The sequence below is a fragment of the Zonotrichia leucophrys genome, unplaced genomic scaffold (genome assembly GCF_028769735.1).
Source record: "Zonotrichia leucophrys gambelii isolate GWCS_2022_RI unplaced genomic scaffold, RI_Zleu_2.0 Scaffold_44_408678, whole genome shotgun sequence".
NCBI classification, from domain to species: domain Eukaryota; kingdom Metazoa; phylum Chordata; class Aves; order Passeriformes; family Passerellidae; genus Zonotrichia; species Zonotrichia leucophrys.
In genome coordinates this window covers 203,285-227,223 of record NW_026992249.1, presented here as the reverse complement: position 1 = coordinate 227,223, position 23,939 = coordinate 203,285, and the positions used below count along the sequence as shown (strand labels likewise).

General features: G+C 43.2%; 1 protein-coding gene across 6 annotated transcripts in view; it reads left to right on the top strand.

The window, feature by feature from the left end:
• The window catches only part of LOC135460424 (ubiquitin-associated protein 2-like), a 211,888-nt gene that overhangs the window by 132,309 nt on the left and 55,640 nt on the right, over positions 1 to 23,939 (top strand). For 5 of the 6 annotated variants that reach the window (XM_064737240.1, XM_064737241.1, XM_064737239.1 and 2 more), the window contains 6 exons: positions 2,606 to 2,645; positions 13,120 to 13,303; positions 17,599 to 17,665; positions 18,962 to 19,148; positions 20,397 to 20,488; positions 21,403 to 21,453. In XM_064737240.1, the coding sequence (XP_064593310.1) occupies positions 2,606 to 2,645; positions 13,120 to 13,303; positions 17,599 to 17,665; positions 18,962 to 19,148; positions 20,397 to 20,488; positions 21,403 to 21,453 (621 nt within the window). The remainder of the gene's footprint in view (positions 1 to 2,605; positions 2,646 to 13,119; positions 13,304 to 17,598; positions 17,666 to 18,961; positions 19,149 to 20,396; positions 20,489 to 21,402; positions 21,454 to 23,939) is intronic. The other variant, XM_064737238.1, reaches the window with a different exon arrangement.

Here is a 23,939-nt window from a genome sequence, read left to right as displayed (position 1 = left end):
GTTGCTGATTTATCTCCCTGCCCCCCTGCCTCTGTCTGCTGCCCTAGAGTATCTAGCAGTGTGCGATAAGCATATGCCAGGGCCCAGCTCACTGCAATGACCTTCCTCTCCTTAGGCTCATCCTGGTACTTCTCTTTCAGATATTTCCCCACCTCAGCTGGGTTCTGAATTTGTTCATGGGGAAAATCCCACACTATAGGGTCAGAGAATTCCTTCAGGATTTGGCCCATATCCTCCCATTTCCCACACCACTTAGGATTTTCCACACCAGGGTTTACTCCTGAGTCAGGGGTCTCATCAGCCCGTCTAGAAATCTCAGCCCTCATTCTAGAGAAGCAGCAGGCTGTATAGAGGAAGGTTACCAGATTGAATACCAGGAAGATGGTTTCTTTAACATTGAGGGGAAACTGAACATCCTTCACTAGTGATGCAACTGATTCATAGGAGAAGGAGGAAAGCAGAGGCTGAAAAACCTCATTCCCTCCTGCTCCTCCTGCGACAAACTGGATGCATAACCATAGCCATGAACCATTCATATCTGGAGCAGACCCCAGCATGTTTATAAACTTCTTGCACATTATTGCCACCAAACCCAGCAGGATAGCTATTCTGGTCACAGCCCCTCTGATGTAAAAACTACGTATTAGGGGCAATACTAAAGCTATTTCTGGATAGGAAAATAAGCCTAGGGACCAGAGAGGTATTAAAATCTCAAAAAACCCTAGGGACCAGAAATGCATGCAAACCTTCACCCCAACAGACATTATGAATCCAAAAAGCATGGCTATTAGCTGATTTAAATGAACACAGAGTAATAGCAGCCAAAATGCAGTCAAAACAGGGTTTTTCCACTCTCTCTCTCTTGCCCACGTTGGGCGCCAAAGATTTGTACTGGTTTAGGGCAAATTTGTTAAAGAATCTGCAAAGGAGGGCCCCTCCAGAAAGCGAAACCCACACGACCCCTCCCCCCAACCGGTTCGGGAAAAAATTCCTCGGAGAGAGGTGGAAAGAACCTGTTTATTTGACTGGCCCCGCACCCCCCAGCACACAAAATGAACAATACCCGATGACACCGCTCTGAGAAAGATGGCAAAATCAGAAAGTCTCTTTCGGGGGTGGTTGCTCTGTTCTCAGTCCCTCCGGCGCTGGGCCAGCCGCTGCAGCCGAACCCTTGGTGTTCCCGGGTCCCAGTCCGGAGCAGGTTCGAGATGGTCACAGGAACAGGAGAGGAGAAAAAGTCCAGGAAGCAATGTGGACTGTTTAGCTAGAACTAGCTAATAAGCAGAGGCAGAAAGCAGAGCAGAAGCAAGAGCAGAAGCAAGAGCAGAAACAAGAGCAGAAAAAAGAGAGCAAGCAAAAGCAACAAGCAAAAGCAGCAAGCCCAAAGCTGGAAGTAAAAAAAAACAGCTCTGTGTACTGCTTGTCTCTGTGTCCTGATAAGAGAAACCCAAACAAAACTTCCACTCTTCAGTGCCGGTCTTAAAGGCACAGAACAGATGAATGGGGATATACAAGCATCATAACGTCACCCCAGGACACCAGGTCCATTCTGTTGTTTTTTCTTTTCTTATTTTGTAGCCATTTCTTGTATATAGGATATAAGAGCCTCTGCTTTTACGGGTTTTGACATCTTAAATTGCTGTTTGACCTTTATTCTAAGTAACACTTGACATCTTAGCTGTTTCCTTCCCTGAAGCTTAGTTTTTAAAAAAGGAACTATTTCTGTATGTAAATATCATTTATGGTATTTTGCCATAACTTGACCATTTCTATCCAAAGGTATATTATTTATAAAATTATTATGGCACCTAGAAAATGAATCCCAAACTGTTTGTGGCCCTTCCAACATTACTCTTTTTTTTGATTTAAACTGCAATTGGAATTAGTTTCATCTTTTATTTTAAAAAGCATAAGGAGAGATCTAATCTAGGACAGAGAGAGTCTCAGGAGATATTCAAAAGCACCTACTCTATTTGTATATGGAATGTAGGTTTGTTTTAAGAGAATTTATTTTATCAAATATTTAAGGAACTTGTGAGAGTTTGTAAGTTTATTTACTCCTAGCCTTTGTTATATAATGGCTCTGTCACATCTGTCTTCTGCACTAGCTAGTATTTACTCGTGAGGATCAAGCATAGACTATCCACTTCCTTACTCCAGCGTTATCCAAAAAACAACTGGTGCCTCTCAAGTCTTACCTTTCAATGGAAAAAAATTGGCGCCTCTGTGTAACTTGGATAGTTAAAATTGTGAGTTGCATTAGATCAGAAACATAGCCATTTCCTATATGTTATAGCAATTCTTTCTTTCATATCAGTGTGAACCTGAAGTTTATGTTATATACAGTAGATGGGATGGTCTCCAGCTGATGGGTGTATTATGGGCAGTATATGGGATTCTGTATGTTCAGTACACCTCATACTCGAGACAACTTTATTATGTGGTTTTGTTAAAGGCTATAAAAAAGTTAATTTTCTGTCTTTTTGGTCTTTCAATTGAGAATGAATATAGAATTTTGCATGAAGCATGTTCTATGTGTGGTTTGGTCTGAAAATTTAATATACCTATTTGATAATTTATTTATCCATTTCTTCTTTGTTTACAGAATGGGCACAACAGTGTTAGAACACAGGCAACTCTTGACAGTAAGTTTACTAAGCTTGGTTGTGCAGAGGACTTTCTGATCCTTCCTTACTACTTGCTGTGTGCATAACTGTAGCAGTGATGTCTGGTTTAAGGTTTTACATTGTTCTCCCTGACTATTTTATTACTGACTCTCTTGAGTTTATTATGTATTTCCATAGGATATACTACTTGCTGCTTGACTAGAACTGAAGTGTGAAAGCAGCTCTACTAAATCTACAAACCTAAGCAGTCTTAGAATTAAAGATGCTTATTTGCTGCTGCTTTCTTTTGAATTTATCTGCCAAAATTAGAAGAAAATTTTAAAAAATATAAAATTTAAAATTAATACAAAAATTTTTAGTAATTCTTCCAGTTCTCAGTTGGGAAGCTGTGAATAGCATTTAGCTGTAATGACACAAAGTGACATTCTTGGAATGCACCTCTCATTGGGTATAGTGCTACTTGTGCCCTATTAGAAGCTCATGGGGAATAAGGGTGACTAACATGCTCCCTCTGTCAGGTACCTTGCTCCCTTGCAGTGGAGTAAGAATAACATAATACTGGCTCTGATACAGGCATTACTGTTATCTTCATCTTGGCCAGGTTCTAATGTGGTATTTTACTTGTAGCATCACTACATCTCTGTTCCTGGAGTTAAAATAATTAAATCAAATTCTAGTAATTAATCTTCTGACCTGTGCTGCTCTGTGGAAATTTTCAAGGGCAGCAGTATGAATTAACATCTTTTGGAATTCCAAGACTTTAAGTCTGTCTTCCTCTTCAGCATCTCTTCAGGTAGGTCACTAATAGGGCAGACTGTTTTTTTAATACTTCTGTGTAGAAAGAAGTTGGGCATTCAAACCTATAAACAATGTTTTGTTAGTGCTAAGTTAAATTCTAATGAGCAGGAGGAGTGTGTATGCCCAAAGAGTTACCACTTGAAAGATTGTTATATATAAAAACAACTTTTCAAGTGGAAAAGTTTCTTACTCTTGTGTACAGAATTTATGAATAATGTATGAAATTCACTACAGGACTTGTTTTAGTTTTTTTGGTTTTTTTTTTTTTGCTATGGAAAACAAAGATCTGAGAATTCCTAATATTTTAGTAATTATTCTGTAACAGCTTTATTAGTCCCTTTTTCTGAGCCAGTTCCCCTTTGAGAACACTTTTGGTCTTTTCTGTATTTCAAGCACATAAAGTGGAATCAGTCTTCTTCCATGTATCTATTTCATTAATCCCAACTGTTATGTATTTTCTCTTTTTAACATTTGAAAGTAGTGACATTTTTCCCTTCTGCATGTGCTGATAATATTCTTAGTTCATAGGATGATTTGGGTTGGAAGGCATTTCAATTTTAGTTCCAACACCCTGCCATAGACAGGGATACCTTCCACTAGACCAGGTTGCTCTAAGCCCCATCCAACCTGGCCCAGAACACTTCCAGAGATAAGGCAGCCACAGCTTCTCTGGGCAACTTGTGCCAGTGCCTCACCACCCTCACAGGGAAGAATTTCTTCCTAATATCTAATCTAAACCTACCCTCTTTGAGTTTAAAGCCATTTCCCCTCTGTCCTGTCACTCCATGCCCTTGTGAAAAGTCCATTTCCAGCTCTCTTGGAATCCCTTTAGGTACTGGAAGGCTGCTACAAGGTCTCCCTGCAGCCTTTTCTTCAGGGTGAACAATCCCAACTCTCTCAGCCTGTATTCACAGGAGAGGTGCTCCAGCCCTCTGATCATCATCTTGTCCCTACTCTGGACTCACTCCATCAGGTCCACCTTCCGATGTTGGGGCCTCCAGAGCTGGACACAGTACTCCAGGTGGGGGTCTCATGAGCACAGAGTAGAGGGGCAGAATCCCCTCCCTCAACCTACTGGTCACACTGCTTTTGATGCAGACCAGGATACACTTGGATTTCTGGGCTGCAAGTGCACACTGCTAGTTTATATTAATTTTTTCATTCACCAAGACCCCAAGTCCTTCTCCTCAGGGTTGTTCTCAATCCATTCTTGCCTCACCTTGTATTTGTGCTTGGGATTTCCCTGACCCAAGTGCAGGACCTCGCACTTGGACTTGTTGAGCTACATGAAGTTTGCACAGGCCCACCTGTCAAGGTCACTCTGGATGGCATCCCTTCCTTCCAGCATGTTGACCGCACCACACAGCTTGATCTCTTCAGGAAACTTGCTGAGGGTGCACTCAATCCCCCCGTCCATGTCACTGACAAAGATGTTAAACAGCACTGGTCCCAACACCAGTCCCTGAGGAACACCACTCATCACTAGTCTCCACTTGGACATGGAGCCCTTAACTGCAACTCTTTGAGTGCAACCATCCAGCCAACTCCTTATGCACTGCGTGGTGCACCCACCAAATTCATCTCTCCAGTTTAGAGACAATGATGTTGTGTGGGACAGTGTCAAATGCTTTGCACAAGTCCAGGTAGATTATGCCAGTCACTCTTCTCTCATCCACCACATTCCCCTTTTTCAGTCAGTGGGAACTTCACTGGACTGCCACAACTTCTCAAATATGATGGATAGTGGCTTAGCCACTTCCTCTGCCAGTTCCCTCCAGACCCACAGATGTGTCTCTTTAGATCCCATGGATTTCAGGTTCCTTAAATGGCCTTGAACCTGATCTATAGAATTTCCTTCTCTGTTGTCAGTTATCCTCATGCTTATTGCCAAGGCCAAGGCTTCTTGATTTCTGTTTGTATAGCAATCCAGTAACCCGACTTGAGTCATTTAGTGAGGAAAGCAAACCAGTAACTTGAACAAACTGTGATGTGTACCTTCTGAGTGTATATGTGAATTTTCTTTTGTGACCGTTCTAAGATTGTCTTTACATGCATTGCAAGTTAGTGATGATCCACTGGCTAGTAGTCTCTGATATGGTATGGAAGCATGGTCCAGCAGAAGGCAGGGATCAACTCTCTTTTGCTTTTATTGGTGAATGAGTGCCTCTAATTCTGTGTATTATCTTCAGAGAACAAGAGAAGTGTAGAAACAGCTGGGTATTCTGTTGGGCAGTAGAGTTGTTCAGTGTTGCCAATATTTGGCAACTCTTTAGCCATCAAAAGTGCTTAATGCTGTACCCAGTTGTGGCCTTTTATCACAGCTTCTTTTATTCTACTGCATTAAACATTTGACTCAGTTCTCTGAACTGATGTGTTGTATGTGCCTTTGTACTCCAGCAATCCAGGTATTAAACATCAGTGGTGCTGTGTAGGTTGCAATGAAGAAGCAGAGCTGTAGGTAAAAGCAGATTTGTACAGCACAAATTACTTCTCTTTGTGGAACCAAATGCAAGGAATTTTAAAGTGAGGATTCACTTGTGAGCTGTACTGGTTTAGGGCAAATTTGTTAAAGAATCTGCAAAGGAGGGCCCCTCCAGAAAGCGAAACCCACACGGCCCCTCCCCCCAACCAGTTCGGGAAAAAATTCCTCGGAGAGAGGTGGAAAGAACCTGTTTATTTGACTGGCCCCGCACCCCCCAGCACACAAAATGAACAATACCCAATGACACCGCTCTGAGAAAGATGGCAAAATCAGAAAGTCTCTTTCGGGGGTGGTTGCTCTGTTCTCAGTCCCTCCGGCGCTGGGCCAGCCGCTGCAGCCGAACCCTTGGTGTTCCCGGGTCCCAGTCCGGAGCAGGTTCGAGATGGTCACAGGACCAGGAGAGGAGAAACAGTCCAGGAAGCAATGTGGACTGTTTAGCTAGAACTAGCTAATAAGCAGAGGCAGAAAGCAGAGCAGAAGCAAGAGCAGAAAAAGAGAGCAAGCAAAAGCAGCAAGCAAAAGCAGCAAGCCCAAAGCTGGAAGTAAAAAAAAAACAGCTCTGTCTACTGCTTGTCTCTGTGTCCTGATAAGAGAAACCCAAACAAAACTTCCACTCTTCAGTGCCGGTCTTAAAGGCACAGAACAGATGAATGGGGATATACAAGCATCATAACGTCACCCCAGGACATTCCACCCCTTATCCTCATATCATCAACATACTACAACACATCATGCATTACTCATACAAAATTTCTATCTGTTCCCCCAAAATTACAAGCAATACCCATCATGCCTTCATCACATCCCCACACTGGACCACTGAATCCAGGCCCTATATTACAGAGCTGCAGGATTCCCCCTTTTCAATTTAGTCACTTAAAGCTCCATCTATCACTTGCTCAGACCTTTGACACTTACACATTTCCTTCTCCATCTTCCACTTGCCCAGACCTTCAACTCTTACACATTTCCTTCTATCTCATGTCTGTATGGTTTAATGTACAGACAATGGCAGTAACATCCAATGAACAGTGATATTGCACATCATTCTTACCCCACAATCAGATCTCCCTGAGGTACACATTGTGTTGTTCCATCTCTTTGCATTATCCACCACGTGCAACCTGGTCCCTGAGCAAAGACAACCCCACGAATGGGTTTGTCTGTACTCGAGGCAGAATTGATCCACACAGTCTTCCCTAACAAACCTCTGATATGTACCACTGGGACTTTGTCCCCTTCTATTACATTCAGGGACTCAGACTGGGCAGGACCTGCTCGGTTGGTGGAACCTCGGGTGTTAACTAACCAGGTGGCTTTTGCCAGATGCTGCTCCCAATTCTTGAAAGATCCCCCACCCAAAGCTTTCAACTGGGTTTTTAGTAGTCCATTGTACCTCTCCACTTTCCCTGCAGCTGGTGCATGGTAGGGAATATGGTACACCCACTCAATGCCATGTTCCCTAGCCCAGGTGTTGATAAGGCTGTTCTTGAAATGAGTCCCATTGTCTGACTCAATCCTCTCAGGGGTGCCATGTCTCCACAGAACTTGCTTTTCCAGGCCCAGGATGGTGTTCCGGGCTGTAGCATGAGACACAGGGTAGGTTTCCAACCATCCAGTGGTGGCCTCCACCATGATCAGCACGTAGCGCTTGCCCTGGCGTGTCTGGGGCAGTGTGATGTAGTCAATCTGCCAGGCCTCCCCATACTTGTACTTGGACCACCGCCCACCGTACCAGAGGGGCTTCAGTCGCTTGGCCTGCTTGATGGCAGCACACGTCTCACAGTCATGGATAACCTGAGAAATACTGTCCATGGTTAGATCCACCCCTCGGTCTCGTGCCCACTTATAGGTGGCATCTCTGCCCTGGTGGCCTGAGGCATCATGGGCCCATCGAGCTAGGAATAACTCTCCCTTATGTTCCCAATCTAGGTCTATTTTGGACACTCCTATCTTTGCAGCTTGGTCTACCTGCTCATTGTTTTGGTGCTCCTCGGTGGCCCTACTCTTGGGTACATGGGCATCTACATGGCGGACTTTCACAGGTAGCCTCCCTACCCTGGTAGCAATGTTTTTCCACTCACCAGCAGCCCAAATTGGTTTCCCTCTACGCTGCCAGTTAGCCTTTTTCCACCTCTCCAGCCATCCCCACAGAGCATTGGCTACCATCCATGAATCAGTGTAGAGGTAGAGCTTTGGCCACTTCTCTCTCTCAGCAATGTCTAGGGCCAGTTGAACAGCCTTGAGTTCAGCAAATTGGCTTGATCCACCTTCTCCTTCGGTAGCTTGTGCAACCTGTCGTGTGGGGCTCCATACGGCTGCTTTCCACTTCCGGTTCATCCCTACGATGCGACAGGAACCGTCAGTGAAAAGAGCGTAGCGTGTTTCCTCTGGGGGCAGTTGGTTATAGGGAGGAGCCTCTTCAGCACGTGTCACTGGTTCTTGTTCCTCTTCATCTGTGACACCAAAATTCTCACCTTCAGGCCAATTTGTAATGACCTCCAAAATCCCAGGGCGATTCAGTTTACCTATACGAGCACGCTGAGTGATGAGAGCAATCCACTTGCTCCATGTAGCACTGGTGGCATGGTGAGTGGAAGGAACCTTGCCTTTGAACATCCACCCCAGCACGGGTAGTCGGGGTGCCAGGAGGAGTTGTGCTTCAGTGCCTATTACCTCCGAAGCAGCCTGGACTCCTTCATAGGCAGCCAGGATTTCTTTCTCTGTTGGAGTATAGTTGGCTTCAGCCCCTCTGTAGCTTCGACTCCAAAATCCCAGTGGTCGACCCCGAGTCTCCTCAGGCACCTTCTGCCAAAGGCTCCAGGACAAGCCATGGTTCCCGGCTGCAGAGTAGAGCACATTCTTCACCTCTGGTCCTGTCCTGACTGGGCCAAGGGCTACTGCATGAGCAATCTCCTGCTTGATCTGGACAAAGGCCTGTTGCTGCTCAGGGCCCCACTGGAAATTGTTCTTCTTGCGGGTGACCAGGTAGAGAGGGCTCACGATCTGACTGTACTCAGGAATATGCATCCTCCAAAAACCTATTGCACCCAAGAAAGCTTGTGTCTCTTTCTTACTGGTGGGTGGAGACATTGCTGTGATCTTGTTGATGACGTCTGTAGGAATCTGACGCCGTCCATCTTGCCACTTCACTCCCAGGAATTGAATCACACCAGCTGGTCCCTTTACTTTGCTCTTTTTAATGGCGAAACCAGCTCCCAGGAGGATCTGGATAATTTCCTTCCCTTTCTCGAACACTTCCGCAGCTGTGTTCCCCCACACAATGATGTCATCAATATACTGCAGATGTTCTGGAGCCTCACCCTTTTCCAGTGCAGTCTGGATCAGTCCATGGCAGATGGAGGGGCTGTGCTTCCACCCCTGGGGCAATCGGTTCCAGGTGTACTGCACTCCCCTCCATGTGAAGGCAAACTGAGGCCTGCATTCTGCTGCCAGAGGAATGGAGAAAAATGCATTGGCTATGTCTATAGTGGCGTACCACCTTGCTGCCTTGGACTCAAGCTCATACTGGAGCTCTAATATGTCTGGCACGGCAGCACTCAGTGGTGGAGTCACTTCATTCAATGCACGATAGTCCACAGTCAATCTCCATTCTCCTTCAGATTTTCGCACAGGCCAAATGGGGCTGTTGAAGGGTGAGTGGGTCTTGCTGACCACCCCTTGGCTCTCCAGCTCTCGGATCATCTTATGGATGGGGATCACAGCATCTCGAGTGGTTCTATACTGCCGTCGATGCACTATGGAAGTGGCAATTGGCACTCGTTGCTCTTCTCCCGTCAGGCATCCTACTGCAGATGGATTCTCAGACAACCCAGGCAAGGTGTTCAATTGCTGGATGCCCTCTGTCTCTACAGCAGCTATTCCAAATGCCCATCTGAGTCCTTTTGGGTCTTTGAAGTACCCACTTCGAAGGTAGTCTGTGCCCAAAATACATGGGGCCTCTGGGCCAGTCACAATAGGATGCTTCTTCCACTCATTTCCCGTTAGGCTCACATCAGCTTCCACCAAAGTGAAATCCTGGGATCCCCCTGTCACACCAGCAATAGAAACAGACTCTGTCCCCACATGTCTTGATGGGATTAACGTGCACTGCGCACCAGTATCGACCAAAGCTTTATACTCTTGTGGTTCCGATGTGCCAGGCCAACGAATCCACACAGACCAGAAGACACGATTTTCCCTGGCCTCTACCTGGCTAGAGGCAGGGCCCCTCTAAGCCTGGTTATCATTATTTCCCTGGGTGTATGTTTTGGATGTTCCTTCGAGGGGATCAGACATGTCATCATCATCATACCTGGCCGTTCGGCTACGGGCAACTGGAGCTGCTTTCCTCCTGGTGGCTTCCTTCAGTTCACGCACCCGTCGTGCTAAAACAGCGGTAGGTTTCCTATCCCACCTTCTCATGTTTTCCCCACAATCACGCAGGTAAAACCACAGCTCAGCTCGTGGGGTGTATCTTCTCTCACCATCTGGGAAACGTCTGCCTTGGATACCGGAACCTCGGATCTGTACTGCTGAAATTTGGAGAAGGTCTTCTTTAATCTCCTCTCTAAGCTTCTTATGGTTCTCCTCTATCTTATCCTCTAAGTTCTGCAGACGTGTTTCTACCGCTGCGATTCTGGCATGTGTCGGGCCATGTACAGCATCTGCATATGCTCGGAGCTTCCTTGCCATGTCAAGCACAGTCTCACCCCTCTCATCCCTCTTCATGATGGCTAAGGCAGAAGCATATTCTTGTGGCCCGAGTCGTACGAGTTTTCGCCACATCACAGACGTGCATGGTACTAAATCTGGGTTCCTAGTTGTTACATCATCTGAGAAGATAATCTTGGCCACGGTCATTTCTCTCAGGCGTTGGATCCCTTGCTCTATTGTCTTCCACTGAGTCTGCTGCATATAGAGATCGTCTGCACACAGGTATCTTTCTGCTACACTTCTTAGGACCTGTTCCCAGAGGCTGTGAGAGTTAGCCCCCCTCATCATTCCTTGGTCTATGACAGTATCCTGTGACAGGGATCCCAAATGCCTGGCTTCAGTGCCATCCAAAACGGTAGCCTCGCCTGCAGCATCCCAGAGACGGACCAGCCAACTAATTATGGATTCATCAAACCTTCGAGTGTAATCCTTCCGTAGGCCACGAAGGTCCTTCAGGGAGAAGGACTCAGTATTAGCATCTGATCTTGCACCTGCTGCTTTGACTCTTGACTTTACGTCAGGAGGCACTGAGGTTCCTTCTCCTGCATCATCATCATCATCATAATCGTCCACTGGTCGATTGGTCTTGGCTGTGCATTTCCCACTTCTAGTGCTGGTAGCAACAGCCATGGGTTTAGCTGCTGGCTTCGAGCCTGGAGTGTTAGCTGCAGCCTGAGTCACCGGGACAGTTGCTGATTTATCTCCCTGCCCCCCTGCCTCTGTCTGCTGCCCTAGAGTATCTAGCAGTGTGCGATAAGCATATGCCAGGGCCCAGCTCACTGCAATGACCTTCCTCTCCTTAGGCTCATCCTGGTACTTCTCTTTCAGATATTTCCCCACCTCAGCTGGGTTCTGAATTTGTTCATGGGGAAAATCCCACACTATAGGGTCAGAGAATTCCTTCAGGATTTGGCCCATATCCTCCCATTTCCCACACCACTTAGGATTTTCCACACCAGGGTTTACTCCTGAGTCAGGGGTCTCATCAGCCCGTCTAGAAATCTCAGCCCTCATTCTAGAGAAGCAGCAGGCTGTATAGAGGAAGGTTACCAGATTGAATACCAGGAAGATGGTTTCTTTAACATTGAGGGGAAACTGAACATCCTTCACTAGTGATGCAACTGATTCATAGGAGAAGGAGGAAAGCAGAGGCTGAAAAACCTCATTCCCTCCTGCTCCTCCTGCGACAAACTGGATGCATAACCATAGCCATGAACCATTCATATCTGGAGCAGACCCCAGCATGTTTATAAACTTCTTGCACATTATTGCCACCAAACCCAGCAGGATAGCTATTCTGGTCACAGCCCCTCTGATGTAAAAACTACGTATTAGGGGCAATACTAAAGCTATTTCTGGATAGGAAAATAAGCCTAGGGACCAGAGAGGTATTAAAATCTCAAAAAACCCTAGGGACCAGAAATGCATGCAAACCTTCACCCCAACAGACATTATGAATCCAAAAAGCATGGCTATTAGCTGATTTAAACGAACACAGAGTAATAGCAGCCAAAATGCAGTCAAAACAGGGTTTTTCCACTCTCTCTCTCACCTCACGTTTGGGCGCCAAAGATTTGTACTGGTTTAGGGCAAATTTGTTAAAGAATCTGCAAAGGAGGGCCCATCCAGAAAGCAAAACCCACACGGCCCCTCCCCCCAACCGGTTCGGGAAAAAATTCCTCGGAGAGAGGTGGAAAGAACCTGTTTATTTGACTGGCCCCGCACCCCCCAGCACACAAAATGAACAATACCCGATGACACCGCTCTGAGAAAGATGGCAAAATCAGAAAGTCTCTTTCGGGGGTGGTTGCTCTGTTCTCAGTCCCCCCGGCGCTGGGCCAGCCGCTGCAGCCGAACCCTTGGTGTTCCCGGGTCCCAGTCCGGAGCAGGTTCGAGATGGTCACAGGAACAGGAGAGGAGAAAAAGTCCAGGAAGCAATGTGGACTGTTTAGCTAGAACTAGCTAATAAGCAGAGGCAGAAAGCAGAGCAGAAGCAAGAGCAGAAAAAGAGAGCAAGCAAAAGCAGCAAGCAAAAGCAGCAAGCCCAAAGCTGGAAGTAAAAAAAAACAGCTCTGTCTACTGCTTGTCTCTGTGTCCTGATAAGAGAAACCCAAACAAAACTTCCACTCTTCAGTGCCGGTCTTAAAGGCACAGAACAGATGAATGGGGATATACAAGCATCATAACATCACCCCAGGACATTAGCAAAAGGTAGTAATCCAGATAGTGGGAGTTTAAGTGCAGAAGACTAGTTTGCTACACACGTAGCATTGAAAATTATAAATCTACTGTAGGTGAAGAGCCTAAAGGGAAAAAATGATCGTTATGTTGCTGTTTGAATTTTCATTAATAGCCTGATTCTTGATACTGTTATTGGTTCTTACTGGTCAGATTTTTGTAAACCAAGGGGAGAACCCTGTTGTGTTCCTGAATCCAGGCTAATATGTCAAGTATGCTGGAATTTGTCTTTGAATGTCTCTTTTTAATTTGTTGCAGCTACTTCATCAGTTCCTGTGCTTAAGACAGAACCTTCTCCCTCACTACCTTCTGCTGGTTCTCTGCCCAGCATGGTGTCCACTACTGCTTCACTTCTGCCTTCAGCATTGCAGCATGCAGGAACTTTGCCCAGCTTGCCTCAGTCCAGTGATCTGGCCAGCAGCTCACTCTCACAGTTAAGCAGGTGCAGTAGGAGTTGTGATAAATGGAAAGGGGTTCAATTGTCAGGAAAGGACAGACATAAGGGTGATTGTGTATGAGGCTGTCAGTTACCAGGGTCTCTTTTTCTGACATTAGCTAGAATTAGGAGAGAGATTCAGAAGAGGCTAGGATGTTTCTGGTTACAAAGTATGAGCTCTGGGCTGCCTCTTAATGATAGAGCAGCTGCTGCCCACGGTTGTCTTGGTTTAAGACAAGTTATGAGGTGGACACTGAAATAAGTTACCTCCCCTTTAGTTTTAACCAATCGCTTTCCACCAATAAGGAGATAGGAATATTGTTATATATGAGTAATGGGATGATTGGCTCTCACAATTAAGGGATGAACATTGTATCTATGTTAAGAGAAGTTTTATTGATGTATAGTTATGGTATTGTAGTTTGTTGTTTAGACATCCTCTGTTCTCCCCATAGTCCCCTTTCCCCCCCTCTGTATTGTTGCCACCAGACAACCTGGGTTGTCAGGGTTGTCCGAGACGTGGAGGGAGGGCATGTACATGTGCCCCTTGCATGGGGCAGTTTGGAATGGGAAAAGCTTGTTGCAGCATGACAACACCTCACCTCCAATCAAGTTACAAGAAAGTAGTCTCCTCCAATGGATGGCAAAGAAGAGTTGACTGACAGACTTTAGGAGAGGCCAAGGTTGCCTGATGCAACCCCCAGGGGTATAAAAGGCGGAGCAGCCATTTTGTAGACAAGCTCCTGGCAGATGGTCACACACTCCCAGTGCACTGTCCTTTTTCCTTATTCAGTCCTTTGTTGTATTTTGTTAAGGTTTAATAAACCTTTAAAATTTTAAAAGTGACAGGTCATTTCTCACAAATATGAGTAGATATAAGTGAAAAAATAACAGTTTACTAAAAAAAAAAAACAGAAACAGGCAAACATAATAACAGTAATAGTCACTAGTTACAAAATTGCTGGAATCTCACAGACTCCCTGGGAACAAGGAGAAATTTAAAAATGGCAGAGTAACCCCTCCCCCAAGATGGCACCCTCCACAGACAAGCATGTGTGGAAAGATCAAGATGGCAGCAGCCCTCCTCCCTCTTTTCTCTCCAGTGGCAGCAGCAGCTCCATTGGTGAAGGTGACTGGCACACTCTGGCAGCTGGAACTTGGTCAAGGGCTAGAACTCGTGGAAGAGACTTTGCCTTCCTCTTGGCAGAAGATGGCAAGGCAGCCAGCTGGGGCAACTTGGACTCTGTGCCTTCCAATTTCCACTGGGCACTGCTCATGGGCTGAAGCGATTGTATGGAGCGGGGCTGTTCTGTTCTTCTTGTTGCAATGCCGCAGCTGTAGGCAGGCACTCAATTTGCCTCTCAGAAAAAAAAACAAACTACCTGAGGCAACCCTCTAGGAAAAAAACAAAAGAAACCCAAAAGAGAGCCTCTGCCCACTGGTGCCTTGGCTCTATCTCCCTGCAAGAACAAAGGGAAAAAAGCCAGAGCCATGAGGCAAGAGAGAGTTCTGCCTGAGTGCCTCAACCTCAAAAAACCTGGGCACCTCCCAGCCCTTGCATGGTTGTTTTCCTGCTGCAGCGTCTTAAAGAGACAGTAACAATGTTGGGCACAGATAGATATGGAATACAATAACATTTTGGTTTACCCAGGACAGTGGTTTATAAACAACTTAGTGTTTCAAGTAGCTGTTACTTCAGTCATGTCAGCTAAATTGATTCCCCTAGTTTGTTTTTCCTACTTTTTCTGCAGTGCTTGCTGATTGTTTAGTGTCGTAGGTTTGAAATTATTCCCTAACAATTTACTTCCTGGCTAATTTTGAAATATTGTGTTTTCATTTATATTTGTATTTCTTAAAATTAGAAAATAGGAATGGTTCCACAGGGACAGTGTGTGCCTTTTTCTAAAACATTTCCTTCAGACACTTTGAAATGTCAGATTAGTGTCTCTGGAAGTGCATTTAGCACAGCTTAGCTCATTCACACTGTCTGTCTGATATTTTAGTGCCTGTTACTTGAGCTTTGTCCTTAGACAGGTGATATCCCGAGGCTGTGCTGGTTATGTTTTATTACTCACCTTTGTACTGTATTTGTTAATATAAGAAACTAATTTTATGGGCTATCACAGACTTTTTTCTGTTAGACAGCTAGGACATAGTCTCTTAATACACTAGTGTTTTGTGTTGAATAAAATGGTAAATGTGTCAAACAACAATAATTAATTCATTCACGTTGAAAATATATCCCCACATTTGTTTGTTGAAAAGCTGTGTACATTGGTAGAAATTTTAGTTGGAGGATTGATGCTGTTAGTCAGATACAAAGCACCATGAAAGATGATTCTTGAATTCCAAGCATGTCTGGCTTGGTTGTGCTGGTGGTTCTTGTCTGTCTCTACCATAGGTCAGATAGTGAATTAAGGCTTTTAGAAGAGCTGGGGAGAGTGGGCAAGGGAGTGGTTTAAAAATGTATGTACGACTGAACTGGTTTTTTCCTTGCTGCTTGAAGTGGTGTCATTGTAATTTCTGCAGGCAGAGAACAGTTTTAGAGTCAAAGTAAAATTAATCTATGGAACTGCCAACATTTATTCTGGTCCCGCACCTCAAAAGAGCTGCCAGAAGTGTTTGCCCTTTAATTAGGGCATATAATTTAGCCTTCAACTTTGCTATGAAAACTACTGTATTTTCTTGTGACTATTTCCATAGAGAACACTAAAATATTTGTTATGGTTAGGATCTCTCTTGCTTCTGATTTCAAATGAGGAGGTTATTTTTGAGCACCAAACCATACATAGTTTTTATATCTTTGCTTTGTCAGTGTTCAATTTGTTTATTGTGCTGTAAGTTATGTTCTTGACCTTGAATGTAAGGTATAACTTCTGTCACTGTAAATGTTTAAAAAACCATTTCAGTCACTTTTCAGGGAGATCTTTGGATTACAGATGTATGTCAGTGCTGCTGTTAGTGCCAGTAGTTCACAGGCCTTGTCAGTTAGGAAAAAAGATGGTGCTAAAGCAGAGTTGCTTTCTAAAGCAAAGCTATTGCAAATGTTTTTAATCAGGGGTTTCTTTATTTTCATATTTTACAGTGTATGTATAAAACAGAACTAATAGTTCTGTTTCATCTTTTCAAAGAGGAAATTGGTTTTGGTAGGGTGTAGTGGTATTAATTTGCCTTGATTAAATTGACAGATTCTATAGTAGTAAGGCTAACTTTTGGGCTTTCACAGATGCTCTTCATTTGTTGGTTGTTTTTTTTTTTTTTTTGTGAGCCCTGTCTTTTGATAGTTCCTTGGGGCCTTTGGTAGAGTTATGGGGAAAATACCCTGCAGGTCTAATTGGTTGAACTAATGTTATACAGGTTATGTGAGAAATACCATAATGACTCAAACCAAAGCACTATCTCACCAAATGCAACAGTTGCTTATGGAAAGAATGAGAAACAAGCCATGTGTTTCTGTGAGTGTTCTTCTGGTTTTGGACTTTACATAATTCCTGAACCAGCAGTTATTTTTTTCTAAAAATAGAGTAATTTGATAGTTATAAATGAATGGTGTTTTAGATGTTTCTTGTTAGTAATAGTTGTTTCTGTACTTCATTTTTTAAATTAAACCATAGTAGGATATTAGTTAAAGGGAAAATGTAGGGGGTGTGTGTATATATATACACATTTCTACAGACAATTTTTTTTTATTATCCTACTGTGTGTATATGTGTATACACATAGCTACAATTTTTATTCTTTAACTAATATTCTACTACCTACTCTATTTGTATATATGTATGTGTATATATATATATATATATTTAAAATGTTTTAGGAAAAAATAATTTTATTAACTGTGAGAAATGACTGCTCACTTTTAAAATTTTAAAGGTTTATTAAACTTTAAGAAAAATACAACAAAAGGACTAAATAAGGAAAAAATACAGCACTGGGAGCCACCGTAACTATCAGCCACATGCTCATCTACAAAATGGATGCTCTGCCTTTTATATTCTTAGCCCCTCCCAAAGTTTTGTCAGTCAACTCATTCTCTGATGTCCATTGGTGGAGATTACCTTCTTATATTTTGATTGGATGGCAGGTGTTGTTATGCTGTGCCTTAGTAATAATCTGGCCTTCTCTAAATTCCCTGGCTACTGAGGCTATTACAAGGGGGAGGGGAAAGACTACTATGGGAGGACATATTACAGTAACATCAGTATACATTTTAACATCTGCATAATATCTATCCCTTAATTGTGAGAGCCAACTATTATAGTACTCATCTATAACCTTAACTCTTTGCAATTCCTTTTTAGCTCCCTTTCCAATCATCAGAGCGGCCTCTCCTCTGCCTCAGTGTTGTCTTCAAGCACATCACATGTGGTAAGTCCTATTTGCATTTCCACAGATATTTGGCATATAGTCAGTTTATCTGATGATTAAGACCCTCTCTTAGTTCAGTGTGTTCCAGTATGCTAATTAATGAAACAAGAGCTTTATCTCAGGGAAGGAGGACTGCCAGCTCTCTAGTGGTAAAAAAAAGTCTTTACCACTTGTGATTTGTACTCGATCAGGACAAGCTGTTACAGAGACTTGCCAGTCACACAACTGTAGAGGAAATTTTTGTGCCAGCAAGGAGAGATGGAATATAGAAAGAATTTCTTATAAAAATGTGTTTAAAAAAGAAATAAAACTTTAGATGTGGCTGTCTGAAACTGCTCTAAAATGTGGACCCTTCACAGACTCCACTGGAGAGATTAGCTGGCAAAGTGCAGGTGATGGAGTGGTACATGTCATGACAAATGCTTCAGGACAGATGATTTTAGAGTTTACCATGTGACATTGTTGTCACCTTTGTATTTAATGTATTAGAGATAACAAGGCAAATGGTAGTGAACACAGTGCTCTAGATGAGGTTGCACAAATGAAAGTCAGACAGACACTGCCTTGTTCTGTCTCTACAATCCCATTTGAGGTGTGCAGATAGGTTACTGCTTTTCTTTATGCTTGAATTTTGGTTTGTAATGCTCCACCCCTGTTGTATATGTAAATTAAAAATCACACTTATCAAAATGTACTCATTTTTTGCTGTCAGAGTTCTTTTTGGTTTCTGTGTGTTGATGACACTGTTTTGCAGGTGTGATCAGCTTACAGCTAAAGTACTGTATTGTGCTGGATTCAAACCAGGAACTCCTTTATCTTCATGTGTTCCTGTAATATATTTTGTTTGTGTTTCAGTTTACCACATTGACTCTGTTGTGGGGCACTACAGTTTTAATCTTTTAAATTCCACAAATGCACTGAGGAAATCACAGTAGCAGTGTCCTGTCTTTTGGAAGAATATAGTTTATTTAACATAACAAATCCTAGCTTAAAGGAGTATACAAGCAAAAAGGGCAAGAAATAATGCAAGGGAGTGACATTTGAGTTACTGTGGTATAATTTTGTGATGATATAGCAGTTTGAATTTGTCTCATGTAATAATTTTCTTTGAATGCTTAAAAATCACAAGCATGCGACTCAATTGCTTGCCTGATACATAGATAATGCATTATTTTTTACATGTGCTGCTGTTACTTAAAAGATTGTTGGGCTTGATTTTTAGTTTTGTTTCCCCCCCCCATCTTTCACTGTGCCTCATTTGCTCTGTTATCCTCAATCTTTTTGTCTCCTTTCTAGCACACTAGTGTTGAGAACACAACTTCACTTCAGCCTTCAACAACTTTTTCAACTGCTTCAACCTCAGCCACTAGCACCACCTCTTCGGTTGTCAGCATGGCAAGCAGTATGAACACTACAGCTAGCCTTGGCCTGAGTGTTACCAGTGTGTCTGCTACCACACGGGCAGCTCCCTTAATGTCTTCAGGTTTGCAATATTAACAGTTTATGTGGAGAGACAGAGGACTTCGATCAGCAGGGCTGTCAGTTGAGCATCTTGCCAGCCATAGCAGCGCTAAGAAATCCACACTTGACTAGCATTTTCAGCATGCTTTATTTTCTGAGTTATAAAATAAAATTACCTGGGTTTGTGTATTTGAGATATTTGTTAGGACATAATGTGGCATTTATGTAACATATTCCATCCCCAAAGAGCTTTGTAAATAGAAACCAGAGTAATTCTGACTTGGGAAGTTTTGGACTAGGAGATTGACCCTGTTTGTATTCCAGGTTTTAATCAGCTCTTTGCTGTGAGTTCACATTAGCTTTAATTTCAGTCTTCTCTGTGACTTGAATTTATTTGGCAGTGTCAAAATATACTGCAGTGTCCTCATTATCATATGCCACTTCCCTATTGCCACATCTAGAGAAAGGAAAAAAGTGTCTGATGTCTGGGTCATTCCACAGAAAATAGCACTTCAGAAAAAGGAACCACAGAGGGAAGGTTGGGAGGCTTCTTGCACTGAAATGAAAGCAATACTAAATTCTCTTTCTTTTCTAATTAGCCTGAACTGCTAAAAGGAAATCCTAGGGAGGGAAGTGAATGATTTAAATACTGAGATCAAACTTAGTTACAGAAGAATTTCTCATTTCCATAGCTTGTAAATAAAGTTTCTGATGACTGGTCAAAGTGATTTTTTTTACTTTTCTGCTTCCTAGCTCTGCTTCATGTAGGCAATTGAAGCTGTTTCAATTTCCTCTTTGCTTTTCCCAGGTGCAGTAAGTCACCCACAGTATGCTGGCAACATTTAGTGCTTTCCAGTCTGTTGCTGGTGATAAGTGGCAATGTGTTGACAGAGCAGAAAATTAAAGGAGATAATTTGCTCTTAGACTGAAAACAATGCCTGAATTTTGCCTTCGGGAGGGGACCAAGGAAAGGAGACTTTCCAGTAATTATTGTATTTCTCTTGGACAGAGTAAATAACAAAATTAGACTGTTCTCTGATGGGAGTCTTTTCAGTCTTAAGTAGCCTATGATTTCCCTTCCTTGAGGCATGGTTAAACTCTCTAGGCTATTTTGAGCATTTTCATCAACCAGCACAAAATTCTTCTGTGTCGTTCTGCTTTTACAAACTAAGACAGTGCAGCTGCCAGGACTTGTGAGCTATCTTGTCTCAATGCTGAAACCTTTTCTTTTCTAAAGACTTGTTAAAGTGCCTGTATTTTAATTCTATAGGCAAAGCTCCCCCAAATCTGCCTCAAGGTTTATCACCCTTGTTGCATAACCAGTATATTGTGGGACCTGGAGGACTTCTGCCTGCCTACCCAGTAAGCAATTTGTTTGTCCTTGATTGATTAAGCCTTGGTGCAAGTGAGCCCTACAGACCTGCTGTTGTCTATGCCAATGCATTTCTGTTGGCACATGTTCCACCTGGAATTTTTGTTCCAAATGCTGAAGAATGCTAAATGTATTCAGTGAGGGTTTACTGTTGATAGTAAACTGTATAAGTGTTGGTACAGACCTGATCTGGCTGCTGTTGTAGGTAAACATGCACGTTGCTGTGGTTTTCAGTGTTATCAGGTTTTAGGCGCTTTGAATAAAATTAGATCCATTTAGATTTGTATTACTGGACTAGATAGTATTATGTAGTAATGTAATAGTAATCATGCAGAGTAATAGTCGAAATGTGCCATATGTATCCTGTCTGTCATACTTAAATACATCGCATGTAACTTTTTCGTGTCTGACCAGGGTGAACATATTTTTGGTTATCTGTTTTTTGAATCAGAAACTTAATTCTAGTAATTCTTCTATATTACACTGAATGCGAGAGGGATACCATAGGTTGCTTTGTGGTCTAGTAATAGAATCTTAAATTCTGCTATTTTCAGAAGTAATTATTACAGCAAGGAAGACTGTTGCTCTTACTCCCAATTCTGAATGCCCTGTAGATTTTAAACAATTTCATGAATGCTGCATCTGCAAAAACCATATTGAACATGCAGCAGTAATATTCTCAGAATACTGCTGTCACAAGGAAGCAACATCAGAGTGAAAAGCCATTTTAAACTTTGCTCTACTAGCCTTAAAATGCTACAGTGCACCATGATAGCATAATGTGACATATATTTGTACATCTCTAAAATAGACTGGGCCTAGGTCAAACTGTTTAAACAGAGCCCCAAATTGAACATCATCAGAGAAATGTGTTATAATGTTTTATTTTCTATCTGTCTTTAAGCAGATTTATGGTTATGATGATCTCCAGATGCTTCAACCCAGGCTGCCAATGGTAAGTAAATGGCTTGCTTTATTTAGTTTTAAAGAAGTTATCTTCAGTGTTGATCATTTGTGCAACACAAATTAATTCATTTGATAGTGACTGAGAGCTTATCTCTATGTTCTATATTCTGTTTTTTTAATCATCCAGTTTTCTATGTTGTATAAATTGATGCAGTCAAACTGTCAATTTGCAAACAGAAGCAAATGTGTTCTGTGCTTGTGAAGTGATACGCGGAATAAATAGACTCCACAATCGGATGTAGTTATGAAGTGGGTATGTAATCTCAGCGCCTGGCACAAGCGAGATAACTCTTGTGAAAACTTGTGCCCCGAGCCCTGGTCTGAGCCACATCTTTATTCACAAAGGTGTTTCATATACATTACACTGCACAACCTTTCGATGCATATTCAACCCCTGGCCCTGCCTGTCCTTGCCTCGCATAATAATTAGATCCACATCCTTCTGGGCATGCATTGTTTGCTGTGGTGGTTGCACAGAGGTCTTTGGTGGTCTCTGAGGCCAAAGATTGTGGTCTTCCTCATGATTGAACTTTTCTCCTTTGCGCATGTGCTTTTGGTCCCTTGGTGCTTATCTGAGTATGTCTGTCTGTCTTGATGACCTTGGAGACAGAGGAGCCCCTTTATCTGTGTTCTTTGCATCCCATGGTCTTCTTCCTGTATTGTTCTTTATGCAAGAAGCTTCAGAAATTTGCATTTGTACCATGGCAGAGGTTTCTTAAGTAAAAGGTTAAAATTCAACACACAATTCTACAAGCTAAAATTTAAATGCTTAATTCATATTGCTAACTTAAGCGAACCCCCAAAACCTCCATTTCAGTGGTCTCTTTTCCTTTCCCTTGTTTATTGCCTTTGTTTTCATATTAGCTGATCTTTTCCCAATTGGAAGGGTTGTGAAATGTGGTTTGGAAGAACCTGGTCAGTCCCCTCCTGGACCGAGGGCCTTGAGGGGGAAAGCAGTGATTGCTGCAGTTGTGGCAGGAGCTTCTGAGGAGGCGGCAGCTTCTGAGGAAGTGGCTCTGGGTGTAGGCACTTGATTGTTGGATGTGTTCCTGGATACAGCTGCCCCAGCTCCTATGTCTGAAGCTCTTGGGGATAAGAAAGGCTTTTCCTTTGGATATATATATTGCTCCTACTCCTGCTGGGTTGAGTCCCTGGCTGTGGTCCCATGAGTGTGTGCCTGTAACCGCAGTATTGTGCTTTCTCTACCTTTTTGCCTGAGATGGCTGGGGAGCAAAGAACAAAATGCCCCCTATAAGACTTTGTAAGCCAAAGTTCTTGCATTTGGGATGACCTTGAGCCCCTGAGCCCCAAGAGGAGGGATATCCAAGAGTCTTCTGAAGATGGAGCTGAACCAACTTATCTAGTTAGAGCTCTAGTAGGAGGAGAAGGAGGTGGTGGTTTCACTTTCTGAAGTTTCAAGGTCCCCTCCAAAAGCAAGGATCACATTTTGCTTCTACGAGAGCTATTGTCAAATGTGAAAAAAGCGTTCACTCTCCTGTGAAAATTTAAAAAGTTTAATAAAGGACAATAAGAAAAAAGGACCTGAAACAGAGTGGAAATTTAACAGAGTAGAAATCCATTTCAGATTTAGGTGAAATGTGCCACTTTGAATTATTAAGTCTGTAGTTTGCTAACATACATGAACTTGTTTAGTCTGTTAGCTTTGCTGCCCTCACAAAAACTGCCTCAGTCAAGGAAAAAGGAATGCAATTTCCAAGCTGAAGAGATAAGAAGGGCCCCTTGAACTTTGAAACTAAGGCAAGAGATGGACAGGATGACCAGAGAGTTTTCTCTGCACAAGGACTAGTTGCAAGCTGTAATGTTGTCCTGGTTTAGGGCAAATTTGTTAAAGAATCTGCAAAGGAGGGCCCCTCCAGAAAGCAAAACCCACACGGCCCCTCCCCCCAACCGGTTCGGAAAAAAATTCCTTGGAGAGAGGTAGAAAGAACCTGTTTATTTCACAGGCACAGCACCCCCCAGCACACAAAATGAACAATACCAGATGACACCGCTCTGAGAAAGATGACAAAATCAGAAAGTCTCTTTCGGGGGTGGTTGCTCTGTTCTCAGTCCCTCCGGCGCTGGGCCAGCTGCTGCAGCCGAACGGTGTTCCCGGGTCCCAGTCCGGAGCAGGTTCGAGATGGTCACAGAAACAGGAGAGGAGAAACAGTCCAGGAAGGGATGTGGACTGTTTAGCTAGAACTAGCTAATAAGCAGAGGCTAAAGCAGAGCAGAAGCAAGAGCAGAAAAGAGAGCAAGCAAAGCAGCACGCTGAAGCAAGAAGTGAAAAACAGCCCTATGTACTGCTTGTCTCTGTGTTCCTGATAAGAGAAACCCAAACAAAACTTCCACTCTTCAGAGCCGGTCTTAAAGGCACAGAACAGATGAATGGGGATACAAGCATCATAACGTCACCCCAGGACAAATGTGAAAAAGCTTTTGTGTAACTAATGCGATAGATGAGTAATGCGATGA